Below are 26,154 nucleotides of genomic sequence, written 5' to 3'. Positions count from 1 at the left end.
AGTCTTTGGAAAAGCCTGCCCCTACTTTTATTTGGTTATTCTTTATTGCTGCAAGATTTAGTTTCCTCTGAATGTCAAAGCTGAGTTAATTTTCTTCTGCTTCATTTAACTCCTCTGCTTCCAAAATGCAAAGCAATCTCTCGTTAAACCTAGAAAGAGGATGGTATCAATACTGGAAATTTTTCTATTCTGAAATGAGGCATACGGCTGGAAATAGATTAGAAAATCACTGCTGGAAATGTGGGAGGGAGGAAACAGAGGGTCTCTTCTTCACTTAGCCTCATATGGGCTCAACAACCTAAGTCTGGTTACTGGAAAATTGTCACTTCAATAAGAAAATTCACTAAAGCATATGCAATAGTTTCCTGTCTAGTGGCCATTCTTGGACCAGATGTGCCAGCAATAAAATGACAAAGAGACAAGAAATAAAAAGCAAGAAATATACCTATTTATATCTCAGACCAGCTGTAAGGCTCAAAGGACCCCTGAGACCAGTGGAATAAGGAATGTGAATTAAGAGCTCCCCATTTCCTCCTTCCCCTCTACCCTGAAAAATATACTGTAGAGTGTATTATGTCTTTCAGGGATAAGTGACTGACTTTTATCTTTGATTTTCTCCTGTTTTCCTCCTTGAAACCTTTGGATCAGAGGCGTTGCTTATTTCCTTGTTGAAAGTTAAACTTTGGCTACAAGTAGGTCAGTCAAAGTTTCATTGTCTCTTGGGTGACCATATCTGTGCAGATCTGTTAGAGCACAGCTCATGGAACAAAGTTATTTCTCATGATTCATATTAAACAGAACTGGCAAATAATACATGATACGGGGGGGGGGAAAGGAAGAAGTGAGCCTCTTAGGGGACAGTGGGAAAGGTAGGCCCCTGGATGCAGGAAAACAGACTATAGGAAACAGACCTGTTCCTAACAGTCCTTTGTGATGGTTCCCTTCCCACTTTGTTAGATTGTTTGAGCTGAGACAGAACATAGGTGTAATTAGCCCAACTGCCCATTTCCCAGAGGGAAAGCCAGAACCAAGCTGCTCACTCACAGTCCTGGCCTTTGCCCAGGACAGCCAAGCATTTTCCCCTCCTCTGCTACTGACCCTCTGTCTAACCTCAGGCACATCACCTCTTCTCTTTTATCTGCCTGTTCATTTTGGGTTGTAAGAACCTTAGGGGTGGGTCTTCACTTGTGTTACATATATTATACTTCAGAAGTAGAAACAGCTTATTCCACTGCTACTGCAGCACAGCTGTAGTTCAGTAATTTTTTGGGTTTTAAATCCAAATGAAGAGCTCTTCTGCATACACCACTGTGCTTAGACACCCAAGTAGATGTATGAAATTCTATATAATTATATATGTGAAATATATATGACTATATATGAATATGAATATGTTATACATATTATGAAATTATATATAATTCCCTATATATGAATATAGGGAAAACTATAGGGAAAATGTCACGATGCTTTCATACAAAACGATTATGTACTTTTGTCTGCAGTGCTGCCTGCTGCTTCATTTCACAGATGGAATAGCAGAGTAGAAAGGCATCCAGCAAAGAGTTAAAGGAATAGCATAGACCTTGGAAAAACTCTCAGTGTTTTTCCTGTGTGAGGAGATTGGAACTGGAAGATTTGGGGGACAAAACAAGGAGGCTGGGTGATTTTAAAAATGACCTTGAGAGGGCAGAGAGCAAGTTCTGCTGTCTTTTTCCACTGGTACGAAAGCAAGGATGTGCTCAGTCCCACTGCTTGATGGACTAAAAAGCTGATCAAAGGCAGTCGTGCTTTATATTACATGTAGTTAAACTGTGGAGCTTGTTGCCATAGAAAATCAGAAAACCAGAATCATGTTTCGCTGGATTAGATGTCTGTGCATGGGACTGTCACGAAAGCACTGGAAATGCTCAGTGGAAACCATCAGAGACCCTGATTTTTCTTCTTGGAACTCTTTGTGTGGTAATGGTGCAAGTGGCAGTATCTGCCCGACTTCAAATCCTGCATCAAACCAGGAACTTGGGCCAAGGCAATGGTTAGGTGAAAAGGGACATTGCCTTGGCTCAGTCTAGGAAACAATGCAGATGAGTGTGTTCAGCAGACGAAAATGCTTTAGCTAAGGAGCGGATGAAGTCTCTGGCTAATATATCTGGTTATCAGAAACTGCGCTTGCTGGTGTTCTTCAGGACACTCGACAGCATCACAAGGCAAAAATGGCAACTTTCCAATGGCAGCCAGCCAGCTGGTTCCCGACAGACAGGAATGCACCACAATTGCACAGACCTCTTTCACCTTCAGTCCCCGAACACATGGGCAGGAGGACCTTCTAGCTCCAGTTGGTACTAGGTTTGTCAGCCCCCCACGGAGCAGAATGCCTTCTGAAACATGTAGTGCAACCCACTGAACAAGAGAGGGATGCTGCAGAGGTGAGTAACAACAGCAGAGGTAGTACCGGTTCTCCATACAGGCCTTTCTCCTAGGTCCAGCTTTTGCTGCCAAGTGATGCTAAGGCCTCACAGACTTACCTTCCTCCGTTTCCAGTCCCCTGCCTTGTGCCTGCATTACCAAAGTAAGGGGGCAGGAACAACACAGCTAGGGGTGACCAGTGAGACTCCGGATAGCACGTGGGCTGGGCTGGTAACTGGCTCCAGGTTGTGGAAGCTGTACCACTGCTGATGAATAGCCCTTGGCTTCCAGAAAGCAGACTGTAGTTTGTTCTTGACGACTCCACTCTTCTCTCACCCTGCAGATCTTCTCCACAGGAAATACAATTCTCTCTAGGAAATTACGTCCTTGCCCCATACTGATAAAAATGAATGTGTTTGCTCCCATCAACAGGTTCTGCGTGGATCTAGGCTAGGAACACATGTAGCTAGACTTTGGCTCTCAAAAAACAAACAAACAAACAAACAAAACAAGCAGGCAGCGTATTTAAGCTTGAAATCTGCTTACAGGTTGATCTAAATTTAAAATGCTCAGTGTTTCTCTGCATACTAATAAATGTTGATAACAGAAATAGGAAACATTCTTGCCCAGTTGTTTCAGTCTAACTTCAGGTATCTAGGTTTGAACAGAAGAGTATTAGTTTTTTACATCATTCCCTTTTTATGTTACTGGACTATCTGTAGCCCGTATCAAACAGCCCATTTTTGATGCTGTAACAAGAGAATACCATGCTCTTCTTGCTTGTGGTTTTTCAATGATCTGTCAGATCAGAGGAGAAAACTTCCTGTGTGCTTTATTAACACAGAGAATGTATGATCTCAAAAAGTAAAGCAGAGACATGAAGGACAAATTAAACGTGACACGGAAAGTCTTCTAACTAATCAGGTCCAGTTTTCTGAAGTAAACTGGCTAAGGACAGTGAAATACAGGGAGACAGAAGCATAGGCAATCTGTGATACAGGACCTGACACATCTTTTCACTTACAAACTGTAGCTGCAAAGTAAAATCAATTGCATGTTTTCCTTTTCCTAATACTAAGTAGAGTAAACCTCACAATAAAATCAGTAACATTTTAGTTCTTGTTGGGATAAGACACACACTCCCAGAGCAAGCCCAATGTACATTTGTGATTTATGGTCTGCCTTCCTTATAGCTTTGAAATTCATTGGCCCTTTCAGGGATTTTTTTCTTTAGTAATATAGCTGTACTATTGTGAAAAAAGTCAGCAATTGCACAGATACTTCCATATGCTGAAAGAGACAGTTTCTGCCTCCAGCAGCAGAGGAATGAGGACATTCAAACTACCCCACTGCCTGTGCGTGACACACTGTATCAGGAGCAGAGTTCACAGCTGAAGGCAAGCAAAGCCTCTTCTTCCTTCCTTCACCCTGACCCTTACCCCAGGTTTTCAACTTCCCCAGGTTTTTGCTGTTCAGAGGCTTGGAAAAATAAATCAAAGAATAAGACCTTCCACAGACACTACTTTGCCTCAGTCTTTCAGGATTGATACCAGAGACCAGCTCTTTGCCCCATGCATTCTCTGGCTGTGATTGGATTCCTTGTTAGTTGATGTGACAACTGCCCATGCTGAGGCCTTCTTCTTGCTTTGCAACATGAGAGTGATGTCCAGCTGTCCATGAGCTGACGGTCACCTGCAGCTGAACTGGGCTTGTTGTGATCTAAGAAATGAAAGACATTAGAGCCAACAAGGTTTTGGATTGTGGCCATTTTTGCCTATATTTCTGCATGGTAGGGCTGGGATGCTCAGAGAAGCCTGGAGCGCTGGGCACTGGGCTGCCCAGCTGATGTTAACCAGCTCACTCTCTTTCAGATGTTTTGCATGTCCCATTTGGGGCCGGCTGAAGCCTCTGAAATAAGATGTTTTGTTCTCTTAGAAGCCCCTTATAGGCAGCCTAAAAAGTTATTTTTCTGGTTTGGAGGTAAAAGGGCAGAAGAGCATGTGTTTATTCAACCTTAACTCCCAGCATGCTAATGGAAATGCCAGTTGGTTTCAGCACTCCTTGTACCTGGTGGAGACATACCTGGAATGTGATTTAGGCTGAGCGGTGGAGAGCACATGAGATGCCACTAGTCCTTTCCTGTATGTAGCCCTGTCTGCCTGAGCTCTGTTGCTGCTCTGACCCATCTTCCAAGAAGCAATGTCAGGTGCAGGTGCATAGGTGTTTCTGTGGCAGCACTCTTGCCAAAGGTCTAGCATGATGCGTGCAGGAACTGGCTGCCCTTTCTCTTCTGGTCCTGATGAGGGGCCTTAGAAATTTATGTGAAGATTCCCATGGCCGGGGAGGTTATCTCCCACGTGAGTCTTCTGCAGTTTTTGTCACTCAGATTGAGAGGTCTGTCAAGGCTGGAGAAATAGGTTAGTAAGAGGTGGAGGAGGTGGAGGAGGAGGAGGAGAAGGAGGAGAAGGAAGGCTCGAGAGCTATGTCCTAAGTCTGATTCCCTCCCAGCAGGGCCTGGGACCAGCACTGGATGGTCTCTGTGTGTGAAGCAATCTGGTTTTGCTCTGTTTGAATTTGCTTTCCACCACAACCTTGTCCACATTTGTTCAGCACTTTGAGGGCGCCTCCACAGAGGCTTATAAAAATAAGAAGGCAGGTGGGAGAAAGATGCAGTTTAATCTGCTTCTGCTGCTTCCCAAGAGGAATGAGGTTGTCTCTTCCCAGCCACTTTTTCATCTGGCTTTAGCAGTTATCACATCTGTTGCATATGGCAGGAAAATTTCTTCCTTCCTTCCAAACCCAGATTTGATCTAATCTGAAATAGCTGTATGCAGTTACAAGGAGGGCTTTTTGTGGGCCTGTTAACATATTGGAAGAAGAAACCCTGATAGCAATCACAGCATATCCCTCTGGATCCTCACAGGAGCCTTAGAAAAGGCTCCTTTTTTCCCAGTGTTTCAGAGCTATAAAGTGTCGCTTGTCCCTCTCTTTACCTCCATGCACCTTTATTGTCACCACAGTGAGCTGAAGCTGCATGGAAATCGAAAGAACAAGAGAAAGAAAATAGAAGAGCTGTTAAGAAGCTTCTCACTGCAACTTTTAATCCAGCCTGATTTTCGTAAAGGGCTGATCAGGGTAGTCTCAGCTAGTCCCGCTGAGTACTCAAATCCTCAGTTGTCCAAATTCATTGATCAGCTCAGATATCCAAAACCAGTGCTTGAGGTCAAGGGCCTGCAAGCCTTTGGAAATGTGCCATCCACCTCATAAATCACTGGTCGTTCACTGAAAAGTGCCACCTACTCCTACTACTGTAAGAGATCTCTGTTGTGCATGAATGTCTGAAAAAATGTAGTGGATTAATTAAGCAGAATAAGCACCTGCCAGTTCCTTTGGTTTCACTGAAAGCTGCTTATACTCAGCACCTATGACAAACGTACTGTATGAGATCATGGTTCAATCAAAGAAATATTTAAATACAGCCAGAGTCAAGGACAATGCTGAATTCTGGAAGATTCACATCAGCTATGAAATCTTGCCAAACTATTTTTTTTTGTGGTAATGTACTGACTGTAAGGAATGATGGGATTGATCCAGACTCATGAGCAGGGAATTGGGAATTGCATGTGTTGTGTGGTTCCACATGGTTAAATGTCCACCTGGAAGTGCGATCTTTCATTTTAATAAACGTTTTGCAGGCATTATATTTAGTAGGCAGGAGACCAAGCATTTTAGTTTAAGTGCTCCAAGGGACAAAAATAACAGTCATCCGCAAAGGATCTAAAGATCTGTAAGTCCTGGGATCCAAACGCACTTTTGTCTTTCCCTTATATGTCTTTTCCTTTTCAAGGTTTGCTGACCCTTCAGAACAGAAGTACTTAGAGCACTGCAGTCTGTTTTACATATTGATTGTAAGATTAATGGCTGAACATGCTCCTAAGGAAGTAAAAAAAAAGGAATTATGGACATGCTGTAAATGGCCAGAGATTTATCTTCTACTTAATCCTTCTTTGCTACATCAGTAAATATCTGTTATGTAATTCTATAAGCAAATAATCTTTTGAATTTACCTTGGACTCTCTACCTCCTGCAACAGACCATTGCCAGAAACCATTGCCACCAACTCCGAAATTTCACTTGGTTCTGTTGACTTGAGTCTTTGAAATTCCACTTTCTCTGAGGTCACTATAAAATTATCATGGCTGACAATCATGATCTGCATGCATGCTTGTTTGGTCTAAGTACTACTTTTACTGTATGATGGAAAGAATTTTGCAAAAGAAAATGTATGATCTCCTCAAAAAATTATATTATGTGTATCATAAAGGGGGAAGGGGGGATTGAAGGAGTATTACTAGGCTGCAATGTGTGAAAGTACAGGCTGAACCAACGTATCATTTGATCAGGCAGTTAAATCAGCTCCACGGGTAGCTGGAACATTGCTGGAGCAGAGCACAATAGGCGGCACTGAGCTGGGTGGGTTTTTGCAGGAGGGACAGGAAGGATTGGCACATCTGGAATGTTTCTTTCCTTGGTGAGCAGGGCTGGCATTACTGCACAGTCAGGGGATGCTCCCACAACTCTGCTGATCATAAGTTGGCACTGAATACAGCAGGACCAGGTGACATGAGCTCCTCCAGAGCTGCTCACTAACACATGACACCAGGGAGGGCTTTTCAAGGCATTTGAGAGTCTATGAGATTGAGACCCAGACCCACTGTCTCCCAGTGGACGTGGCTTGTACACCTTGGCAATGGTATACATGTATGTTCCATCAACGTAGTGCTTTAAGCAGGTTGTCTGGAATAGATTTTGCATAAAGTTGAAGCCCAAAGGTTTATTATTTAACACACTAAGAAAGGGGGATTCTTTCTTCAGATTCCTTGCCTCAATGGCTGGAGTTATCTCCAGTAATTGCCTTGCTTTTCTTGCCCTGTGTTGCTTGGTAATTTCCTCTCATAATGTGTCTGTCACTTGCTCATAATTCACACTCTGCTAAAAATCCAGAAAGACCTAGGTAAGGGCTAGGGAAAAGAAACCCACAGAAAAGCTGAATCTCCAAATCCAAAGCAATAAGCTCTATATAATAAATAGGCTGCTCAAGTCCTAGCAAAATGGATCACTTCAGAAACACTTTAGAAGGCCTTTTTTGTCAGACTAAGTAGCTGAGCTGAGGCTTTTCTTTGTGACCCTTTATTTAACACCAAGGGCATGTTCTGTATCAAGATATAACCAGACCTGTCTCCAGAGAGCAGTCAGTCTAGGAGAGGAGCCAGGCACACCAGAACATGCAGGGGATGCAATTACTGATGGGTCTGGTTACTGTGACAAGCCTGCTCCCGCGCAGGAACCCCTTCAGCATCTCTTACTCAACTGGATTACATACTTCTTCTCTGCTCCAGACAAACTCATACCTGGCAGTAAGGAAAGAGGACAGCCCTGTTGAAGCTGGTTGCAGGAAAGTTGCGTCTTTGCCAGCCCAGCCCGTCACCTGCTACTGCATGCCCTCACTGGCCCACAGGACAGCAGGGCAGCATTTGTCAAGGGCTGGTGCTTCTAGAGTCCCAGAACATCCTTGCTGTCCTTACATCTTGCAGGGATGGTACTGTAAGGGCACGTAAGTGGAGTAGGGAGAATAAACTGAAATAGCTTCAATTGCTGAAGCAGGAGGGCTGTGGGAAGGACTAGAGGGAAGAAATGTCATGAGAAATAAAGATTCAGACAGACAGACTGGACTGCCAGTCTGGCACAGCCTGAAATAAACTGTCAGGGGGAAGGGTGAAAGGATCTGAAAACAAAAAGGGGTACATGGGATCTCTAGGTCCACTGCTACAACAGTGAGAGCCAACAAGTGAGAGCTTGGACTTCAGCTCCACAAGGAGTCAGAAGAAGTATAATTTTAGGCAGAAGTAATTCTTTTTCAGCCTCTGGAAACGGAGTCTTGTTGGCAAATTTCAGGCTCTAATAAGGTCAAAGATTAAATCCCTGAAACTTGCTCTTTCCCATTTTATCTCAAAGTGATAGCCTCTTCCATTTATTTTTCCAATGGGACACACTCCACCAGATCACACAGAATATGTGTGAAAGATGGGAAGTAATGAATGGCATCCTGTTCTCACTCATTTGTAAAGTCTGCTATTAACTTTGGGCCAAATACTGATCTCAGAAGACAGACCGGGGGTAATTTTAATAGGAGTTCATACTGCTGCATTTAAACTCAGATTTTAGAAAGTGACTGCTGATTTTTTGGGTACTTCCATTTTTGGACTCCCTAATTCAAGGCAGCTTCAAGGCAGGATGAGTCCAGCCTGTCTGAAAGCAGGCAAGATCAAGAGCTTTTGACCTGGTCCAACCAAAACCAGCAGTATCCTATAGCAGAATGCTTGTATCTTTTATTTTAGAGGAATCGCTTTGTGGCTGTCTCAACTGCTGAGCACTAAATGAGTAAAAAAGAAAGGATTTTTGATAGAATTTCTTGAAAAATCAGTATCATTACTTTTCAGACAGAGGGAATTTTCTGCTCCTCTAATGGGTGTCCATGACACAAACAGCATATACTGCACCAGTCTGACAGATGTGTACGGGATATGCATCAGAAAAGAGCTGCATGTGTTGACAATATACCTAAAAGATTTTTATAATTACTGAGTTCAAAGCTTTATTTTTAGTTTTTTACCTTTTTCCACGTAGTGTATTTCATCACAATTTAGAGCAATATGATAAATGAAATCAAGACAGTGGTTGTTTCCTTGCAGGGAAAACTATGACTGTCAGGCTTCCCATTCTTTTCCAAGGAAGTAGAGAAATATATTCTAAATGTTGATCCACCTCTTTTTTCCAATTTCTTTGCTTCCCAATCCTCCTAAAAATATTAAACATTCTTCAAACCTCTATCTACTGACTTCTTGAATTTTTTCTCTAGTTTTGATTACTAGCTAGGAAATAAAAGTATGAAACGGAAAAATGTTCCTCATTATTTTGGAAGCACAAAATTGTTTAATATGTTCTTTGTGCTGCTTGAACTTCTTTCTAGCTCTGCAAAATGCTTGAAAGATTTTTTCATTTTATTTTTTCTAGCATCATCTGTTAATGGATATCTCTTTGATACCCAAGTTTCTTCTGATCAGCATGAGTAATGAAAGGAAGATCCTATTTCACAGCAAATTTCTGAAAGACCACACAAAACTAACAGATCAAAACAAGTAGAAAAGAGTTACTGCTCCAAGTTAAGCAAATGTATTTCATATTATACTTAGTTTGATTTTATTATCCCTTAAGTAATTTTTCCATTAGTCAACTCTTTAATCAGAGCTATCATCCACTCATTTAGACTTGTATTTTTTCCCCCACGTGAATGTTTTAAGCTAGTCTTTGTTTTCATCCCTAGCTAAAAAGGAAAATTCTTATCTAGATGCTCAAATTCACTCATTTTCATGCGGGCAGTATCTCAAACTATTTAATACAAATAGCTGCTGTTAGCCTTAGAAGCATTAAAGAAAACTGTGCACAAAGGACCACTCTTCATTGGTGCATGTAAATAAGAGCAGATAAATACTGCAAAAATGTCAGAGAGGGGAAGGCCCACTCTCCTTCTCTTGCAGTGGGATCGGTTTCTCATTTCAGTCTGGTCATAAGTGACTTTCACAGATAAATCCTCTTGGCCTGTTTGCCCTTTTTTGTCAAAGCAGACTCCTTGCACAGTAGAACAGAATTTCATCCCGCTCAGTGAGTTTCATAAAGGCCATGCAAATTAATGGCGCCCAGGGCTCATCTCTACAGTACTGGGATAGTAAAAGATTGCACGGGCACTGTAACTTAGCTCACCACTGGAGTACTACCAACACAAGACTTTCATTGCTGCCATGATATTGCTGCTGCTGGTAACAAAATACGTGGCTTTGGTGGACTGAAGCACGCCATTGGGTAAATGGAGGAAGACAACAGTGCCTGACACAGCACTATCTGTCATTTAGGTTTTGTGTCCTGCTGACGAGGTTAAATAAGGCAGACAGCTGACACAGGTCTCTGATTCAACAGGAAAGTTGAAAAAGACATGAACTCAGCTTTGCTTGACTGTAAGAGAATACCCCGAAGAAAGAAAAAATCATTCTGTTTTGCCCTGAGATACTCAAAGTTTGTCTTGTCCTCATTGACCTTGAAGTATTTTCCAGTGAAGAAATGCATCCTGTGAAAGACAGGATGGGTTTAGGCTAGAACTGCAGTTCTTAATTTATATTCACCGGGGTTCTTGTGCCAGGAACCTTACTGAGTTTCTGGAGGTGCAAAGTAGTAAGGGAGGCTGGGGAGGGCTGACGGCAAAAGCGCAGAGGCACCAACCCAGCCAAGCAGCTCCCACAGCTTTTGGGTGCAGCCTTATAGCAACAGCGTTGGCTCTGGCAGCAGAGAGATGCAACGCTGCCTGGCCACAGCCATGCCGCCACCACACATGGCAGGCTGGCATCCAAGTCCTTTCCCACACACACTCCGCAGCCCTGGAGAAAATCAGCCAGTGACTACTTTTGTCCTGTGAAAAGGCTCAACCTTGTCTCAATATTCTTCAGAGTCAGAAAAATGGATCATTACTAAAACCCTCATCACCTCCCAGACTGGTAATTTGCTCCTTGGACTTTCGTCTGGGTACAGCAGCCAAGGATCCTTTGAAAGCAGTATTTAGAGGCAGTTTTGCAGTGGATTGCATTGTTTCGCAGCCTGTGGTAAAATGCTGATGCAGTGCTACCAACACACAAAGTAGGCAGAATCCTTGCAGCATTTGGTTTCTTTCTTCAAGCTACATTTCAGCTTTCACTTGAAAGGAAAAAGGGAAACCCTAACTTTTTGGGTTGCAATACACAATAGGCTCAAAGGCTGAAAAGCAACAAAACAATACAAACACTGAGTGAATGATTTTTTTTATATCCTGCTCTTCTCCTTCTAAACTAATCCCAGGATTTTGAAGGCTTGGCTCAGGGCTTTTAAATGTCTCAGACAATCAATCTTCTTGTTTTAGCTCATACTACAATGGGCAATATTTTAAAATAAATAAATGCTAGGCCTATGTCTTCAATAACTTCAGGAGAGTTCCACCACTGCCACTGTCTGCCGGCAAGTGTTTGCCTAAAACATTGTCCCTGAGCACTTGGTAGCTTCCCCAGTTTATGCCAAATTGCTGCCCTGTCCTGGAGACCTTCAGGATTTCTCTTTGTTCCTAAGCCTGGAACAAGCATGGAAAAGATTGATGAACCTGCCTGATAATTGTGGCATGTGAATCACATTCTGGTTTTTGGTGGAAATCAAACCTAGCTTGTTGGGCTCGGGTGTACAGCTCCCTTCCAGCCTTTGGTGGATTTATAGGAGAAGAGTGAACCTTTCACCTCTTACAGTGCTTTGAAATGAAGACATTAAAAAGGTGTAGGCTTGGTGGATGCCCAGCTTGGCTTTCTGTCTCTGGAGGGCTCCTTGTGCATTATTGCCACTAGAGCACAGCTTTCTGCTCTTACCCACACAGCTAGGGCCTCCACCTCATTAGGCTTTTCCAGTGTCACCAATGCTTTCCTTCTATATCCTTCGAGTGGTTTCTCATCTTCTTGCATGCCAGCCCCCGTACAATTTATCCCCTCTTCCCTCCCGTTAACTCTACAGGTGCAGGTTCCCACCTCGAGGTAGCAATTGGGTGCTGCTTTCCATAAAACAGTTGTTCAAAAAGCCACTTCAAATGTTTCCCCCTGCTTGGAGGGGCTCTCTGTAAGCCATGACTCTTCATTTTACTTGGAATATTCTCTGTTGTGGAAGAACCTACAAAAAATCTTGGCTGTCACCATGAAGAGGTTCCTCATATTTTCTTGTGTGCCCATCTCTGCTTACCTCTGTTTCTTGCCCTTTCCATGCCCTATGAACTCTTCGCAGTGTTCTCCTTGACAACAGCATCCCCTCTCTCTTTACAGTGACAGCAATAATAAATGCCAGCAAAGAGCCCCTTCTAAGCTGAAGAACAAGGACCAAGGATAGAACTGCCGTAGCAAAAATGGTTTATGTTAGAAAGGCAGCTGTCATGCATAAAGAGGGGGTTTTTTTCAGTCACAAGTTTTCCCTTATATGACTGTGCGTGCACTTGTACCACATCTCCTCCCCTTAGCTGGACAAAAATCTTTACTTTCTGTTGACAGTATGATGTTCATCTGGACTGTGTGTTCTCCTTCACTCTGAGACTGCCTCTTGCAAAGAGACACTCTGCCCAGGCTGTCAAACCCTTTTCTCATTCCTACAGATCTATCCCTTTTACAGGTCTGTGTCTGCACAATTGCATGAGCACGACAGTGACTCCATTAACACAGCAATTGCTTGGAATCTGTTAGCATTTCATTATAAATCTGATTTTTGACAGATTTATAACCAGACTGTAGAAATTAACTGCTGGAGGAAATGTGCCATTTAGTCTCAACATGAACACATTTTATTTTTCTACATGGTTGTATTTTTTCTTACCAGACTTTTTTAGAGGCTAAAAAAATAACCTTATGCTTGTTTTAATGTACTTCTTTTAAAGTGAAAAAAACTCCAACCTTTTCATAAACATTAAAAAATTGTCTGGAACTGTGACATGTTTATTGCATAGTCCTCTCTGATGTTTCTTGAGAACAGGTACTGATTAAATGACAGTTACTGTATCAACACAGCAAAATACAACTTCACTGAAGAAATAACAGCTGAATAAAATAAGGTTAGCAGGTAAATAAAATAAAGTGCCAGAACAAACAGTGCTATTGGTAGATGGAAGACAGTCCTTCCGATTGCAGCAAACACACTAGTGTTCATTTTCACATAACCAAGTTGATAGATACTAACGAAGGACAGCATCCCATTCCCTTTGCAGTAACTTGAGGTTTTGCCATGGAGCTTTGCCAGTAAGCCCAAGGTGAGGTACTGCACACCTTTTAATGCAGATGGTGGCAGAAGTCACAGGAGGGAGGGCAGAGGAGGGAGAGCAGGCTCACGGGAGGGGCTCTGGGTAGAAGCACTTCCTTCTCTGCCTTCACAACTGCCCCCCACAGCCGTTCACAGAGGTCCTGGGCAGGGGCAGCAGTAACCACAGGCAGGTTTCACTGGGACAGACTGAGCTGGTGCCTGCTAATGCAGCTGCTCCTGACATATCGTGCCATCCTTTGAAGCCTGTTGGAGTTAGTCCCAGGAGGACTTCAGCCCATAGTTTGAAAAAACCTTCTTTCACGCTAGGCAACCTGAAATCTTTCCGTTTTGGCCCACTAGTCATGTTTTCCGGTCCATTCTTGTTTGCCTTTTTACCAACATAAGTACTATTTCATACACAGTTGTTTTCATACAGGATTATAAACAATGACAGCTTCATACCTCCCGGCTGGAAATTGGGGAGGGAAATGAGAAAAGGCTCCCTCACTGCAGAAAGCACTTTCTTTGACAGGAATTTCAACTGCTTTGGCAATTTGCTACTAAAGGACCCTGCTTACAGGGTCCAAACGGTCTTGCTGCAAGCAAAGCACCTAATAATGTCCCTCTCCACCATCCTCCTCTGGAGAAATTCCAAGCAGGGAAGTTGTAACTCCGTGTTTTTCAGAGGAGTTGGGTCACATGGCTGTGCAGGTGGATAGCAGAGAGGAAATTTCCCTATGCACCCATGTGGAGAAGATTTTTCTCCTTGGCCTCAGTGAGCAACTCTAAAACAGGCCAGGAGGCTGGATCCTCTAGCACAGCCTCCATAAGAGACCCAGCAGCTCTGTCTAATGGTTTCTTATACCTTTTTCTCAAGGGGAGCAGTCCATTTCAAATGTGACGAATAAGCTTTAGCAGCGAGAGAATAAGTCTTTCTTCTTTTCAACCTGTTGTAGCTCAAAAGTTGTTTTGAATTGTAAAGCACCTTTAAAAAACTGAAAAATATGAGGCCTTGGAAAACTCTGCTGGAATACAAATATCAAAGTAAACTGACAAATGTTAGCATCAGTGCATTAGGAAGGAAGCTGTCTTCAATAAGCATTCTTGTTCTTTATCTCCCTTACCTGCCAGTCTTATTGGGGGTCCTTTCTAGTAATGCTTTCCTATCATAGATGTCAAGGAGATACTTGGCAACCTGTGAGCTATCCTTTGTGTTTTCTGAGAAAAGTTGCCTTTGCCGTATCTTTGACTCAGAAATGGAGGTATATTTCTGTACTAGTCTGTGTTTCGAAGGGTGTCACAAGAGCTACCATTACATGGGGAGGGCCAAACTCTGCTACTCTGCTTTTCCTCATTACCCAGGGACCTCAGACTGGTTAAAGAGATTGAGCTATAATTGCCTCAAGGCCAGCACATTCCTTTCAAGCCTCAAGGTTCCAGTGGCTTCTTCCCATGGCCAACCCCATGAAGCAGAAGGCCACTGGGAAAGCAACAGATAGTCTTCTGTGCTTTGGGGATGGGGGTGGGGGGAGGGAATATGCCCTTAATGACTTTGAAGAGGTGCTTCAAAATCAATGAAAGCTTGTTTCATTGTGGAATTAGTAAACCAGTAAGTATTTTTCACTGCAGAGTGAAATACACAATAGGAGACAGATTAATGCGTGCCTAGGAATCCTGGACTGGACATTTAGAGTTACTCAACGAAAAGCTGCAGACACGGCTTCCTCTTGCAAATTTGTTTAATGTGGGTATTTTAGTGGGCAAGCTTTGCTCTTAATAAGGCTGAACACTCAAGGCGTTATGCTGAAGTCCGTTCTACTTCAGAAGAACTTTTTAAAGACACCAAGAAAAGTCATGGAAGTAAATGTGACTATAAATTAAGCTGGTACTTGAGTGCTATCTTGAATTTATGTGGGCTGATATGCTCAATTTTAAGTGTGTTCTTGCTGAAATGCTTTCCTGAAGTAGGGTTCCTGACAAGGATTATCATGTTGACTTTATATGAAACATCATTTGTAACAGAAAGCTTGCATGCTTCCTTTCATGAGATGCTGAATAGTCTTTATTATCCCTGCATCTCTGTGAGCAGATAGCACTAAAGAAGTGATTTTGCGCTTATCTGCGGAAATACAATTGGAAACTTGGAATTAATAAGAAAAATCCTTCAGAAGAAAGAGGAAGAAGAACAGATTTTGACTCTATTATAATGGGATGGAAGTATTTCAATACTTAATGTGATAAGGAAATAGTTATGTTGGTATCAGTACGTACCCATCAAAGCAACTTTATGGTACCAGGTGGAACCTGTAATACAATCCTCTGCCACAGTAACATTCAGGAGCAGTAATACAGCCCTTCTACCACAGCTGAGACTAGCTGCAGCTAATTAGAGTTAGATTTTTTATTATTATTTGTTTTAATAAGTGAATGTGAGTTACAGCACTGGTTAACCACATGATCAACCCTCACAGAAAGCATCAGATGTGGACTGGAGAAGGGAAAAAATCCAGATTTTGCATCCTGAGGCAGGAAAAGCACTGTAAGCACAGTTGTACTTGCTGCCTCAGGGAGCTTACTGCCATGCCAAACCTGCAGTTTGATTTGGGCAGCTGTCAGGGCCTCAGGATAGTGTAAGGATTTCTCTCTGAAGAGATCCTTGAAGGACAATGATCTGTCTTCATAATCTTTGTAGTCTTTGTGTGTTTGTCCTTTCAGCTCTGTCAAGGCTCTTTTTCCTCCTTTTTTTAAATTAAAAATCTTTTTGAGTTAAAACCGTTGAGTACATTTGTTTGCTGTATGCAGGAATGACGCTATTTGCGTTAGGGTGCTCCCCAAGCTGCCTTGCAGAATCAGGGCATTTGTGACTTGAGAAAAGAGCCCAAGTTCTTTGTTTTACTAGCTTAAGTCCAGTCCTCCTGTCAGTAGGGAGGTTTCCATCTAGGTCCCATCAGTCACCTCTCCAGGCAATAACACAACTGCAGATGGTGCCATAGCCTCTTTCTCATTGATAGGCAGGGCCATGGCACCAACAGGAAAACCTGACCTGCCCAGTGGTTTGCAGGTGGTTTGCCGCTGCAATCAGTTCTCCTGGGGTTCACCATGGCATGCAGAAGAAGATGGTTTCTCACCCGTCCAACAGCTGATTTTTCTTCTTTATGCATTGGCCCCCCATAGCTGTGCACTGGAGGAGGAGCTGGACTCTCTGGGCAGCTCTTGCTTTATGAAGCTTCACCTCCTCTTTTAAGCGTCCTTCATGGTTTCCAGGGCCTGCTTTGCATCTGCATTGATGGTCTTTCCCCAGCAGCCTGAAGAGACCTTTCAGAACTCTGTGGAGGAGCTTTGACATACATGGGAGTAAGGTCCTCCATAATGGAGTGCATTTTACGAAATGTTTATGGGCTGTTTTGCATGGGCTCCACCTCTGTTATGAATTTCCAGCCCAATGAGTTATTTACTTACCTTGCTGCACAGCAAGCATGGAAAAGAGCAGGGTGCAGCCTCTGAAGCAAGATGAGCCAGGAATCCTTTCCTACAACTTATTGGCCGCCTAGTTTTTTCCACATGGTGAGATGCTCTCCAGTGCAGCGAAGGACTCCACATTTGATAAAAGTTCACTATATTATGGCAGTTGCATTCAGCTGCTTATCTGCTGTCTGCTTTAGTCTAAGGCCTATACTTTTTCAGACCGTTCCACCTGTTCCTGGCATTTTCAAGGTTGTTTGAGGGTCCCTCAGTAGTAAAGGCGCTTCCCTATCTGGCTGTCAGTTCCTGGGCTTAGAGCTGTTTTTCCCGCAGTGGTTCCATCTACGCTTATTTCCTCTGCACCTCCTTTATTTTCTTATTTTGCTGTCCCTCCCCACCACACACACATTTTTCATCTTGGGACCTTGTGGCCTGTCACTGCCTTGTATTTTGCCATTCATGTCTTCCCTCACCAGGTGGGAAATGTTTTCTAAAGGCCCTTGCAGACCTTTTGCAGACACTTATCACATCACCCTGAAGTGAAAGCTGACATCTTTCATGACAATGGGAAAGTATGCTTTGTCTCAAAACCCGGTTTCAACCAGGTCTCTTCATATACCCTTGCACTCTTCCACAACCCACTTTGCCCTCCTTTCTCTGAAAACTCTAGTGTTTACAAGCAGTAATTACAAACAGTAATTTCCTCACTAATAATCTATGAGCTGTGTGTCTCTGCCCATCTTTCCTTCCACCTCAAAGTTAAATGAAGCAAACAAAAATTTTTCCTGGTCGGGCTGTCTTTAGCATGTGTCACCTCTTGACCCTCCCTGGTGAGCCAGATGCTGTGCAGGTCTTGCAGTCGTGCGCCTGCCAACTGGGTCAGTCTGTTGGACTATCGTGGAGGAAGTGATCGGGTGGTGCAGTGTCTGTCCTTTGTTTTTCTTTTTTTTTTTTTTTCCCTGTGCTTTCCTTTGCTTTGCTAAGGGTGCATTTGTGAGGGGAGATTGCCGCTGAGTCCATGTCGTAGGGGGAAGAGGGACACGCTGCCTTGGTTCAGCAAGAGTTTATGTGCTCTCAGTCTTTCCTGAAGTTTCTATCTTGCAGACCCAGCGATTTCCTGTTTCCTTCTTGCTGGCCCTGATCTTCATAGAGATAGTGCCAAAGTGAGAAAGCACTGTCTTAGGGCCAGAGAGTAATTCCACTAACTTGTAAGCACTTAATTCCAGCTTCTGGCAAAACAGCAGGCTCCTTAAATGGTCTCCTGTGAAGGTCCTAGCAGTCTGTTACATTGCATGTTATTTGTGAAGACAGAGGCTGAAAAAATTTATATCTAGATTGAACAGCGAGTTTAGCGTATTACATCACCAAAGCAATGTAAAAATTTCAGAGTAGTTCCATGAAATAGACAGTAAATGCCTCCTATAGAGATTTGGGACTTTTTTTTTTTCTCTGAGGTTTGTTGGTGTTGATAGTTTTTTTAAACCTTTGGTATGTTCAGAGCTACATGGATGCAGTTTCGGCTCTGGAACCATTAACTATGAAGGACATGAAATACATCCTTCTACACACCTGGTAAAATGGAAAATCTTGTCTGTTCAATAAAGGGCTAGTTTTTGATTGCTCTCAGGTTTTGGCCTCTGTTCTCCTTGAAGGCACCCATATAGCTTTTGCTGCCCATAGTTATGCTGGAACCAGCAGTTTTCCTCATTCAGTGCAGTACAGAACTTCCAAGGTTTTCTCAAGTATTTTGCAAGTTGGGCTCACCGGGGAAGTCGGAGTGAGTTGAAGAGGATCAGTACCCAGTGGGAAGTCAAGAGGGAGTTGGATTGTGCTTTTAAAGAAATGAATGAGCTTCAAGAGAGGGGACATGAGTTAGTAAGGCTCAGTTTCTTCTGGTGGCACACACTTCATCATCCTAAAGCTCACTTGGGTGCACTGTTTCTCCCCCTCCTTCTGTCCCTCTGTCCCTCCCTCAGTCCGTGCAGATGCCTTGCTTTACCATTGGCATGAGCCGCAAGTAGGTTTTGTTCAAGCCTTAGTCTCAGAAAACAGTGATAAGCAGAAGTATTTATTCTGTTCCTCTCCGGTAATTTGCTCTTTTTGTTCACAAAAGGAGACTGGAAAGGTCTCCACCTGCAGTCCAATAAGGTGGCATACTTGCATCCCATAAGTGGCCTTCCAGTGAGAAAGGCAAACCTTCCTTTGTGCTGCAGCTGCTGCTTGACTTTGTCTCCATTGAGTAATAAGCATCTCACTAGGCACCTTGTGTGACTTTGAGTGTGTCCTCTGATTTTATACCAGCTTTGCAGAAACTCAATTCGAAGAGGCAGGGGTACTATTCTGTTTATGTTGCAAAGCCCTTCCCTCTCAGTCTGTATTCAGAGATCACTTAGGGCTCCTCTCAGCAGACTGCCTCACCTGGGCAGGGCCTGGGAGTCCTGCTGCTGTACCACTGAACTTCAGAGGGGTTTTTGAACAAAAAAGGGTCAGAGATTCCCCAGATAAGCTCAGAATTACATGAAGTTGTGCCTGCTTGACAGGAAATGATCCTAAGGTAGTTCTACAGCAGAAATTCACATTTTAGAGTTTTTAAAGATGCAATACGCCCTATTTTTCTTCTTGTTAATGGCTTTATGCAGTTGCTATTGATGAGAGCTGATCTTACTGTTTTTCTGTGTCATGTGGATATTTGTACTAGTGGGGACTTTGTTCATACTGCCTGTAATTGCTTTTATAAGTGTGATGTTTCTGCATTCAGGGAAGGGAAACAAAGGTAGAGTATGCAGTGTTTTCAGATGTTATCTTGTGCATGATATTTTCAAATTTCATTACAGCATGTAATTTAGTCCTTTCACTGAACTAGGGGTTTGGTATAGGACTCTAAAGCAAACCAGCTTGTGCTTGTATAGCTGAAGAAAATATTCTAGAAAGGAAAGGAGGTACAAATTTTGATTAGGTGAATAAAGAACAATGAGCAGATACGTGGTCTACAGCTGTGCTTTACCTTGCCACTGCCGGTCATTCCCACTATACATCCTCCAAGCCCATGTCTGCTAGACATGTATGGAAAGGCAGTGTTTTGGGGCTAGTTATGGACTGTATGAAATGGGTTCTGATGAACACCTGCTCCCAAACACCACATTTCTTCCGTTATGTGGCTTTAAGTGAAACCCAAAACCGTAGTTAGTGTTTCTTGTATCTAATTTGCAAAATAGACTTGCCGTCTATTACTGAATACTGGCCGTATGCCATAAAAACTATGCATCCTTTGCAAAGAAAAATTAATATCAGAATTAACTCACTAGAGACTTTTTTCCTCCCCTCACCCCCTGGAGTTACAAAGCTCAGGCAAATTGGCACTATGGTGCCGTTGGATCTGTATTGCAGAGAAAATTCTCGCACAAGATTTATACAACAGTTTCGAACATGCAATGCCAAAAACGTGGGTAGAGGCATTCCTCACAAATATGCATAAAGCCCTTGTATCATGAGATTTCTGAGAGCTGCAGATTATTCCCATCTCTAGTAATCAGTTCAGAGCAATTGCTGCTATCCAAAGCTCACTTACATCAGCTGGGAAATAACCGTTACTTTGAAACTCCACAGTGATCAGCTTTTGATTGAGTTGCTGCTTAAAGAAAAAGCAGTAAGGGAGACAATGAAAACAATTATAGATAGCTACAAGCCCACTTGCTACTGTATCTACCTTCATAATTCAATTTAAAACATTCCATTAGCTAGCAGGATAGCAAAATGGTTTGGTTTTTTTTTTTGTCATAAATGCTGCAGATAATATTGCTCTTTTTCCCTTCCAAATTAATGCATTAGCTTTCTGAGCTTGAGGACATCCTCAGAGTGCTTGTCTCACAGGTTGAAGTCTTTTAATAAGGTAAAAGGACACAATGGTGGATAGGCTATCAGCAGGGATAAGCTTAACAGTGAGTTTACCTGTTAAAACTCACAAAAGCTTCAAAACATGCATTACTGTGTAGATGGGATTCACTCAAGCACATTTGTCACATCTTAGTTCTTGGTATGCCGTAGCCTGTCACATCAGGTGTCTCATGTGGTCTCTCCTTTCAAGCCAGTGAAGAAGGAAAGACTCTTGCATAAGGCAAATCTCCCCATCCTAAGATTCACGTCAAGGATGGTGGTAAGCCCACTGATATCAAGCATAGAAGACCCTTCACCGCTGAGCTGATGGCAATCTGTTGCCCAGCCTTTTGTCAACATTGAGTGCAAAGTCCTGTTTGAACTGGTGCTAGCTGGAAGAGTGTCAGACTACTCTTAAAACATGACCCCTTTTCCTGCCTCTAGACAAGGCATAAATTTATCCTGGTCTGAGAGGTTATAAATCATGCTTTGAGGGGCCAGGAGAAAGGAATGTGTTATTACGAGGAATTAGTACTCCATGTTTGCATTTCATTAGCACTTAGAGGCCCCAGTCAAGATCAGGATCTGGGGAGATGTGACACAAAGGGTGGGTGCAACAGTGAGAAGCAGGAAAGAGCTTGAGTTCTGGAAGAGGTCAAAGGAGGGCTTTTCCTGGCCCATCAGAGTGGGGCACCTTATGCAAGCAAGGCGTCATGGAAGGAAGAGAAAGAAGCTGGCATGCTGGTGATTAATGGCAAATGAAGGAAGGGGTATGAGAGACATTAGCTGTACAAGCAGATGAGATTTTGATGGAGTAAAAGCGGAAATTTAAATATCCCAGTCACTCACTCATGTCTTATTGAAATAAGATAGCTAAAGCCACTCTGAAAATGGTGCCAGCCAAGGTGGCCCATCCTCCCCAGTGCTGAGTGCTAAAAATGGAGTTTTACTTGGAAGATAATGGGAAACACATGAAAAACAAATGTGACAGGGACTACTTCATCCTTACTCTCAGAAAGAACTTGAAATGTGTAAGTGGTATTTGTTGATAGCCAAAAGCATGTTTTCCTTGGATTAGATGTGCGCAGCAAGTGGTAGAATGTTACACATAGCCTACTATAAACATGCCCCTTGGGTGCCTTCATGTTAGAAAAGGCTTTGAATAGCAGACAACTTTTGTGTAGGTGCTTGCAGCTTTATAGACAACTCCAGTGGAATTAGTCAGTAGATAAAAGCACTGTTCCACCTCAGGGTAGAAGCTATCTTTCAGAAACAAAAATCTTGGGATTTGTTCAGCACATGTAATAAAATTTCTTACTTCTGTATATCTGGAGATGGCTAAAGAAAAAGCATGCAGTAATCTTCCCCAATTTTTACAGATGCCAGTCACTTCAGTTACTTTTAGCCATTTAAAAATTAGGAGCATATTCTCAAGAGCTTAAATTTGCTCTGCAGTCAATGTAGGGAGACAGACATCATCAGAGGGGCTGTTTATCCCACCCATTGTGGGGATAAGTTGAGCTGCTTTCTGTGAGTGGTGGAGAGCACCTTACAACTAAATGATTCAGTTTTAGGTAGATAAAATCAGGTGAAATGGACAACCCAAATAACTTGCCAGAGATCACATAGCCCACCAGTGGCATGGTTCCTTAGCTGAGTACTGACTGGTGTCCAGACTTCAAGCATGCCTACCCCGTTCTGACAGAATTTAGAGCAAAACTTATCCAAACTAGGGAGCAACCAGAGATTCTAGTTTGGGTCTGCAGCTGCAGCCTAGCAGCATTGGTGGCCCAAACTTCATGCAGATGAGCCCATCTGCAGGAGATGCTAGGTTGGCCTCCAGATCAAAGACTCCACAAGGATGGCAATTGTTTACACACAGGAAGGGATGATGCCTCCAGCCACCCCATCCTCTCCTTCCCTAACATGGTCTAACCAAAGCAGCCACAGCTCTTGTTTAGGAGCAGAGGAAGAGGCATTCAGCGTTCAGCTGGTCATCCTCTCCGCTGAGAGGAAGGCAGTGGCTGGACTGAGGGGTTCCATCCTGAGGGACTGAATCAGCATGGGGCCACACATTAAGCTCCACTGAAAAACACCTACTTCAAGGCAATTCCAGGAAGAAACCTCATCCTGGACCTCATTTTATTGGGCACTATATCAGCAGTCTGTAATGACTCTAGCACCCCAAAATCACTTGAATGCAATTAATGCAATATAAGTAATTGCACATAAATTACACATTTTTAATGAAATGCACGTTAGTGTTGCAGAAATTTAAGGTCACTTGATAGACAGGGCTAGTGAAATCCTCCCTTCCTCCCAGGCTGCGTGTGGTGTAGTGTATCTCTGAGGTATGCATTTAAACTCCACTCCCTGTGCTGATCAACAAAATACAGGGTCAGGTAATTAGTGCTTGTGATACTAGCAGATAGAGAGCTCAGATAACTTGCCAGGTCCTCTTTGGCCTTGCTTCTTCCCTCACATACAAGTACACTTACCAGTCTAGAAGTATAACTAAGCCATTCTGATCCATATTTTCACTCTTATCTTTTCCAGCCACTTCCACCTCTACAACTGGAACAAGTCATCTCACGAAATGTGACATAAAGCAGAAAGCCTTCTGTGTAAATGGGGGAGAGTGTTACATGGTTAAAGACCTCCCAAACCCCCCAAGATACCTGTGCAGGTAAGAAATCCTATTTGCTTATTTTGGTGGAGCCACCAAGTTCCAGAAATGCTTTTTCTTTAAAGGAGCACATGAACAATTTCTTCTCCTGTACTTGCGGCATTAGATACTGCTTCATTTTTAAGTATGTGGATGTGAAAATAACTTGCCGAGAATGACCTCTGTGTTCTATATGTGAGGCACAACAGAGGCTAACCAGGAAATCTTCCTACATGACACTGGCATAGCAAGTCCCATTGATGTTTACGTGGCATGAAGTAACACAACTTGAGGCTTACGTTAGAAATACTTAAACACATACTGTAAACTAAATACACTGCAAGTAGCACAAAAAGGTGTGTGTATAACTGCACTGGGTAAGTACCCTTTTTACAGGACAAACTGGTTATTTTTATTGTCTGCTGTAGTAACTGAATGTTTTCTGATGAGACCAGATTCACAACTGGATTTTTTGCTATTGTGTTTAATTGTGTAAAAAACAGTGAAAGTCATGTTAATTGGTGGAAGTTTCTATTTCATGTGAGGATCTTGGTTCGGGAAGTTGTATGAGTTTAGTTTTAAGGGTGTGCTTGTGCACCTTTCTCAAGTCCTGGCCTGTGCTCTATCGGGCTGTTGCAATAGTCCATTACGTTGGAGAAGACTGGAGGTCACCTCCTGCCTGGTAGCGCATCATGTAGCATTTATCTCTGGAGCTGAACTGGTCCTAGTGAGTTATGGCTCTTCTCTGGCTTGAGAGGGAACTCAGCATTTAAACCACGGGAAATGTGCTTGGACCTAGCAGGACTGAGCAGAAAGAAGGCACTTTTACTGAGGATATTACTGGTTTTCAGACAGGCAAGAGACAGTGGTCAGTAAGGACTGTCATCTGCTTTACCTGCAAAGATTTTCAGTCTGCTATGAGTGAAAATCAGACTACACTTACCATAGAGATGACTGTGGTGGGTGAGTTAGGTGAAGGTCTGTGATGCTTTCATTAGGCCAGGAAGGCATTGACTGCTTGTTTCTGTTGTTAATTTTGAAACAAACAAACAAACAAACCCAAGGAAAAAACAAAAACAAACAAACAAACAAACAAACAAACAAAAAAAAAAACAAACAAAAAACAACACCCAAAAAAACCCCACAGACACCAAACCCCACAATGTTCTGCTTTCCTTGTGAGTTTTCTTTTTTTGTAGGAGGATGTTACCTGCACTTTATGAGCTTTGGTTTGCTTTGATTTTTCACGGATTGCTCTTTTGCTGAACATGATGAATATTTCATTGATTTTAGAATCATTTTTAGCTAAAGTGAGTATGGAAAAATTACTGGCTCTGGTGAGTTGGATTCTTTTTTGAGAAGAAGAAGGAAAGATTTGTGTTAAATTTACATGATCGTTATAAGCCAACAGTACAAGATGAGCAGTTTGCTATGATTCTCCAGGGCATGTACGAGAACCTACCTGCCTGTTTGAACTTCCTATCCAAACACTGCTCAGAAAACTCCAGGGCAGCAGAGCTGAACATCTTTCAGACCTGCTAATAATTAGAATTGTCTTGACAGTTCCAGAAGTATCCCATTTTCATTGGCACTAGGACTTTTTTTTAAAAAAAAATCAGTGTGTTTGTTCTTCGATTTTATAGATTGGGTAATTTTTAATTAAAAGTCTCAGAGACACTTGAATGAAGTGGGGGTTTTTTTCCTCACTTGTAGACAAGAAATAGCCTTTAATTCTTTGCTGGAATTGAAAGAAAAAGTAATTCCCAAATTTGGCAAATGTGCCTCTCTCTGGGTGGCCCAAGACCTATTTGGAAAAAGCATCAGAGCTGTAAAATCAGAGAGGGTGAATCTCATTTACAGTAAGGCAATGGAAAAGGATTCTTATTCTGAGGACAGGCAGGGCCACTACTATTTTGCAGGGCCTTTTGCTATGCCCTCTAATACTTGCCAGAACTGAAACTTTATGTTGTGTATGTTGTGAAACAGGATGCAATACATCCACGTAAAGAAATAGAAGTGTGAGTACTTGAAAGTGGGTGTACTAGGAAACTAAAGAGACAAAATATGATTCTCTTCTTATTTCATTAAAAATACAGATGTCTACTTTTAATTCTACTATTCCAGTGTTAATTAAACTAAATATCTAACCAGTACACATTGCCTTCATTGTTCTGAGAAAATAAATCTTCCCCCAGAACATGCCTGTGGAAACAGAATGCTTGAAATATGGTACTTGCTCTTCATATTTCTGCCTCAGTAGCAAGTTCACATTTTTCCATATGGTCCATCTGTTGAGAGCAAAAACAAAATTTCTAAAGCATGAGCCATATCATTCTAAATTGGTTTTATCCCTAACCAAAAAAACATGACTCAGATTCACAACAACCATGGAATTTTCCAAGTGATATCTCTGGTTTTATAAACCCCTATTCTATTAAAAAAAAAAAGAGTTCCTAAATCCATCTTCTGATATAATCTAGCTATGTACTAAAAAAGAAGTGCTTTGTAAAATACATAGTGTAATGATCCAGACTGCATCAGATCTTGTTCTCACAGATACTGGTGTGAACTTCGAGAAAATTTCCTGCTTTCAAGAGGTAACCATGTGAAGTACTCAAGAAATGTGTGAAGACTTAGTGATGCATCATACAGCTACATCTATGGTAGCATGTATGTTCCCTACATGTCTTATAGTTATGGCTCCAGACTGAATAAATTCTCGCAATATTAAAGATGAAAAAGGAAGCTTTGAGACTACTTAAATAAACTAGTATGTAAAGTTTTCAGTAGTTTCATAGGAACATGAGTTACATTTTGAAAACATCATGGACTTTGAAAGCCTGGACCTT

The 26,154-nt window shown here is 42.4% G+C and overlaps 1 protein-coding gene across 3 annotated transcripts in view; it reads left to right on the top strand.

Moving 5' to 3' along the window:
- Positions 1-26,154, top strand: part of NRG1 (neuregulin 1) — a 100,958-nt gene that overhangs the window by 49,369 nt on the left and 25,435 nt on the right. For all 3 annotated transcript variants that reach the window (XM_074165995.1, XM_074165994.1, XM_074165993.1), the window contains exon 2: positions 23,197-23,326. In XM_074165995.1, coding sequence (XP_074022096.1) covers positions 23,197-23,326 — 130 coding nt within the window. The remainder of the gene's footprint in view (positions 1-23,196; positions 23,327-26,154) is intronic.

The sequence above is a fragment of the Numenius arquata genome, chromosome Z (genome assembly GCF_964106895.1).
Source record: "Numenius arquata chromosome Z, bNumArq3.hap1.1, whole genome shotgun sequence".
Classification (NCBI taxonomy): Eukaryota; Metazoa; Chordata; class Aves; order Charadriiformes; family Scolopacidae; genus Numenius; species Numenius arquata.
Note: the sequence above shows the minus strand (reverse complement) of the source record. Positions and strands in the feature narration are given on the sequence as shown.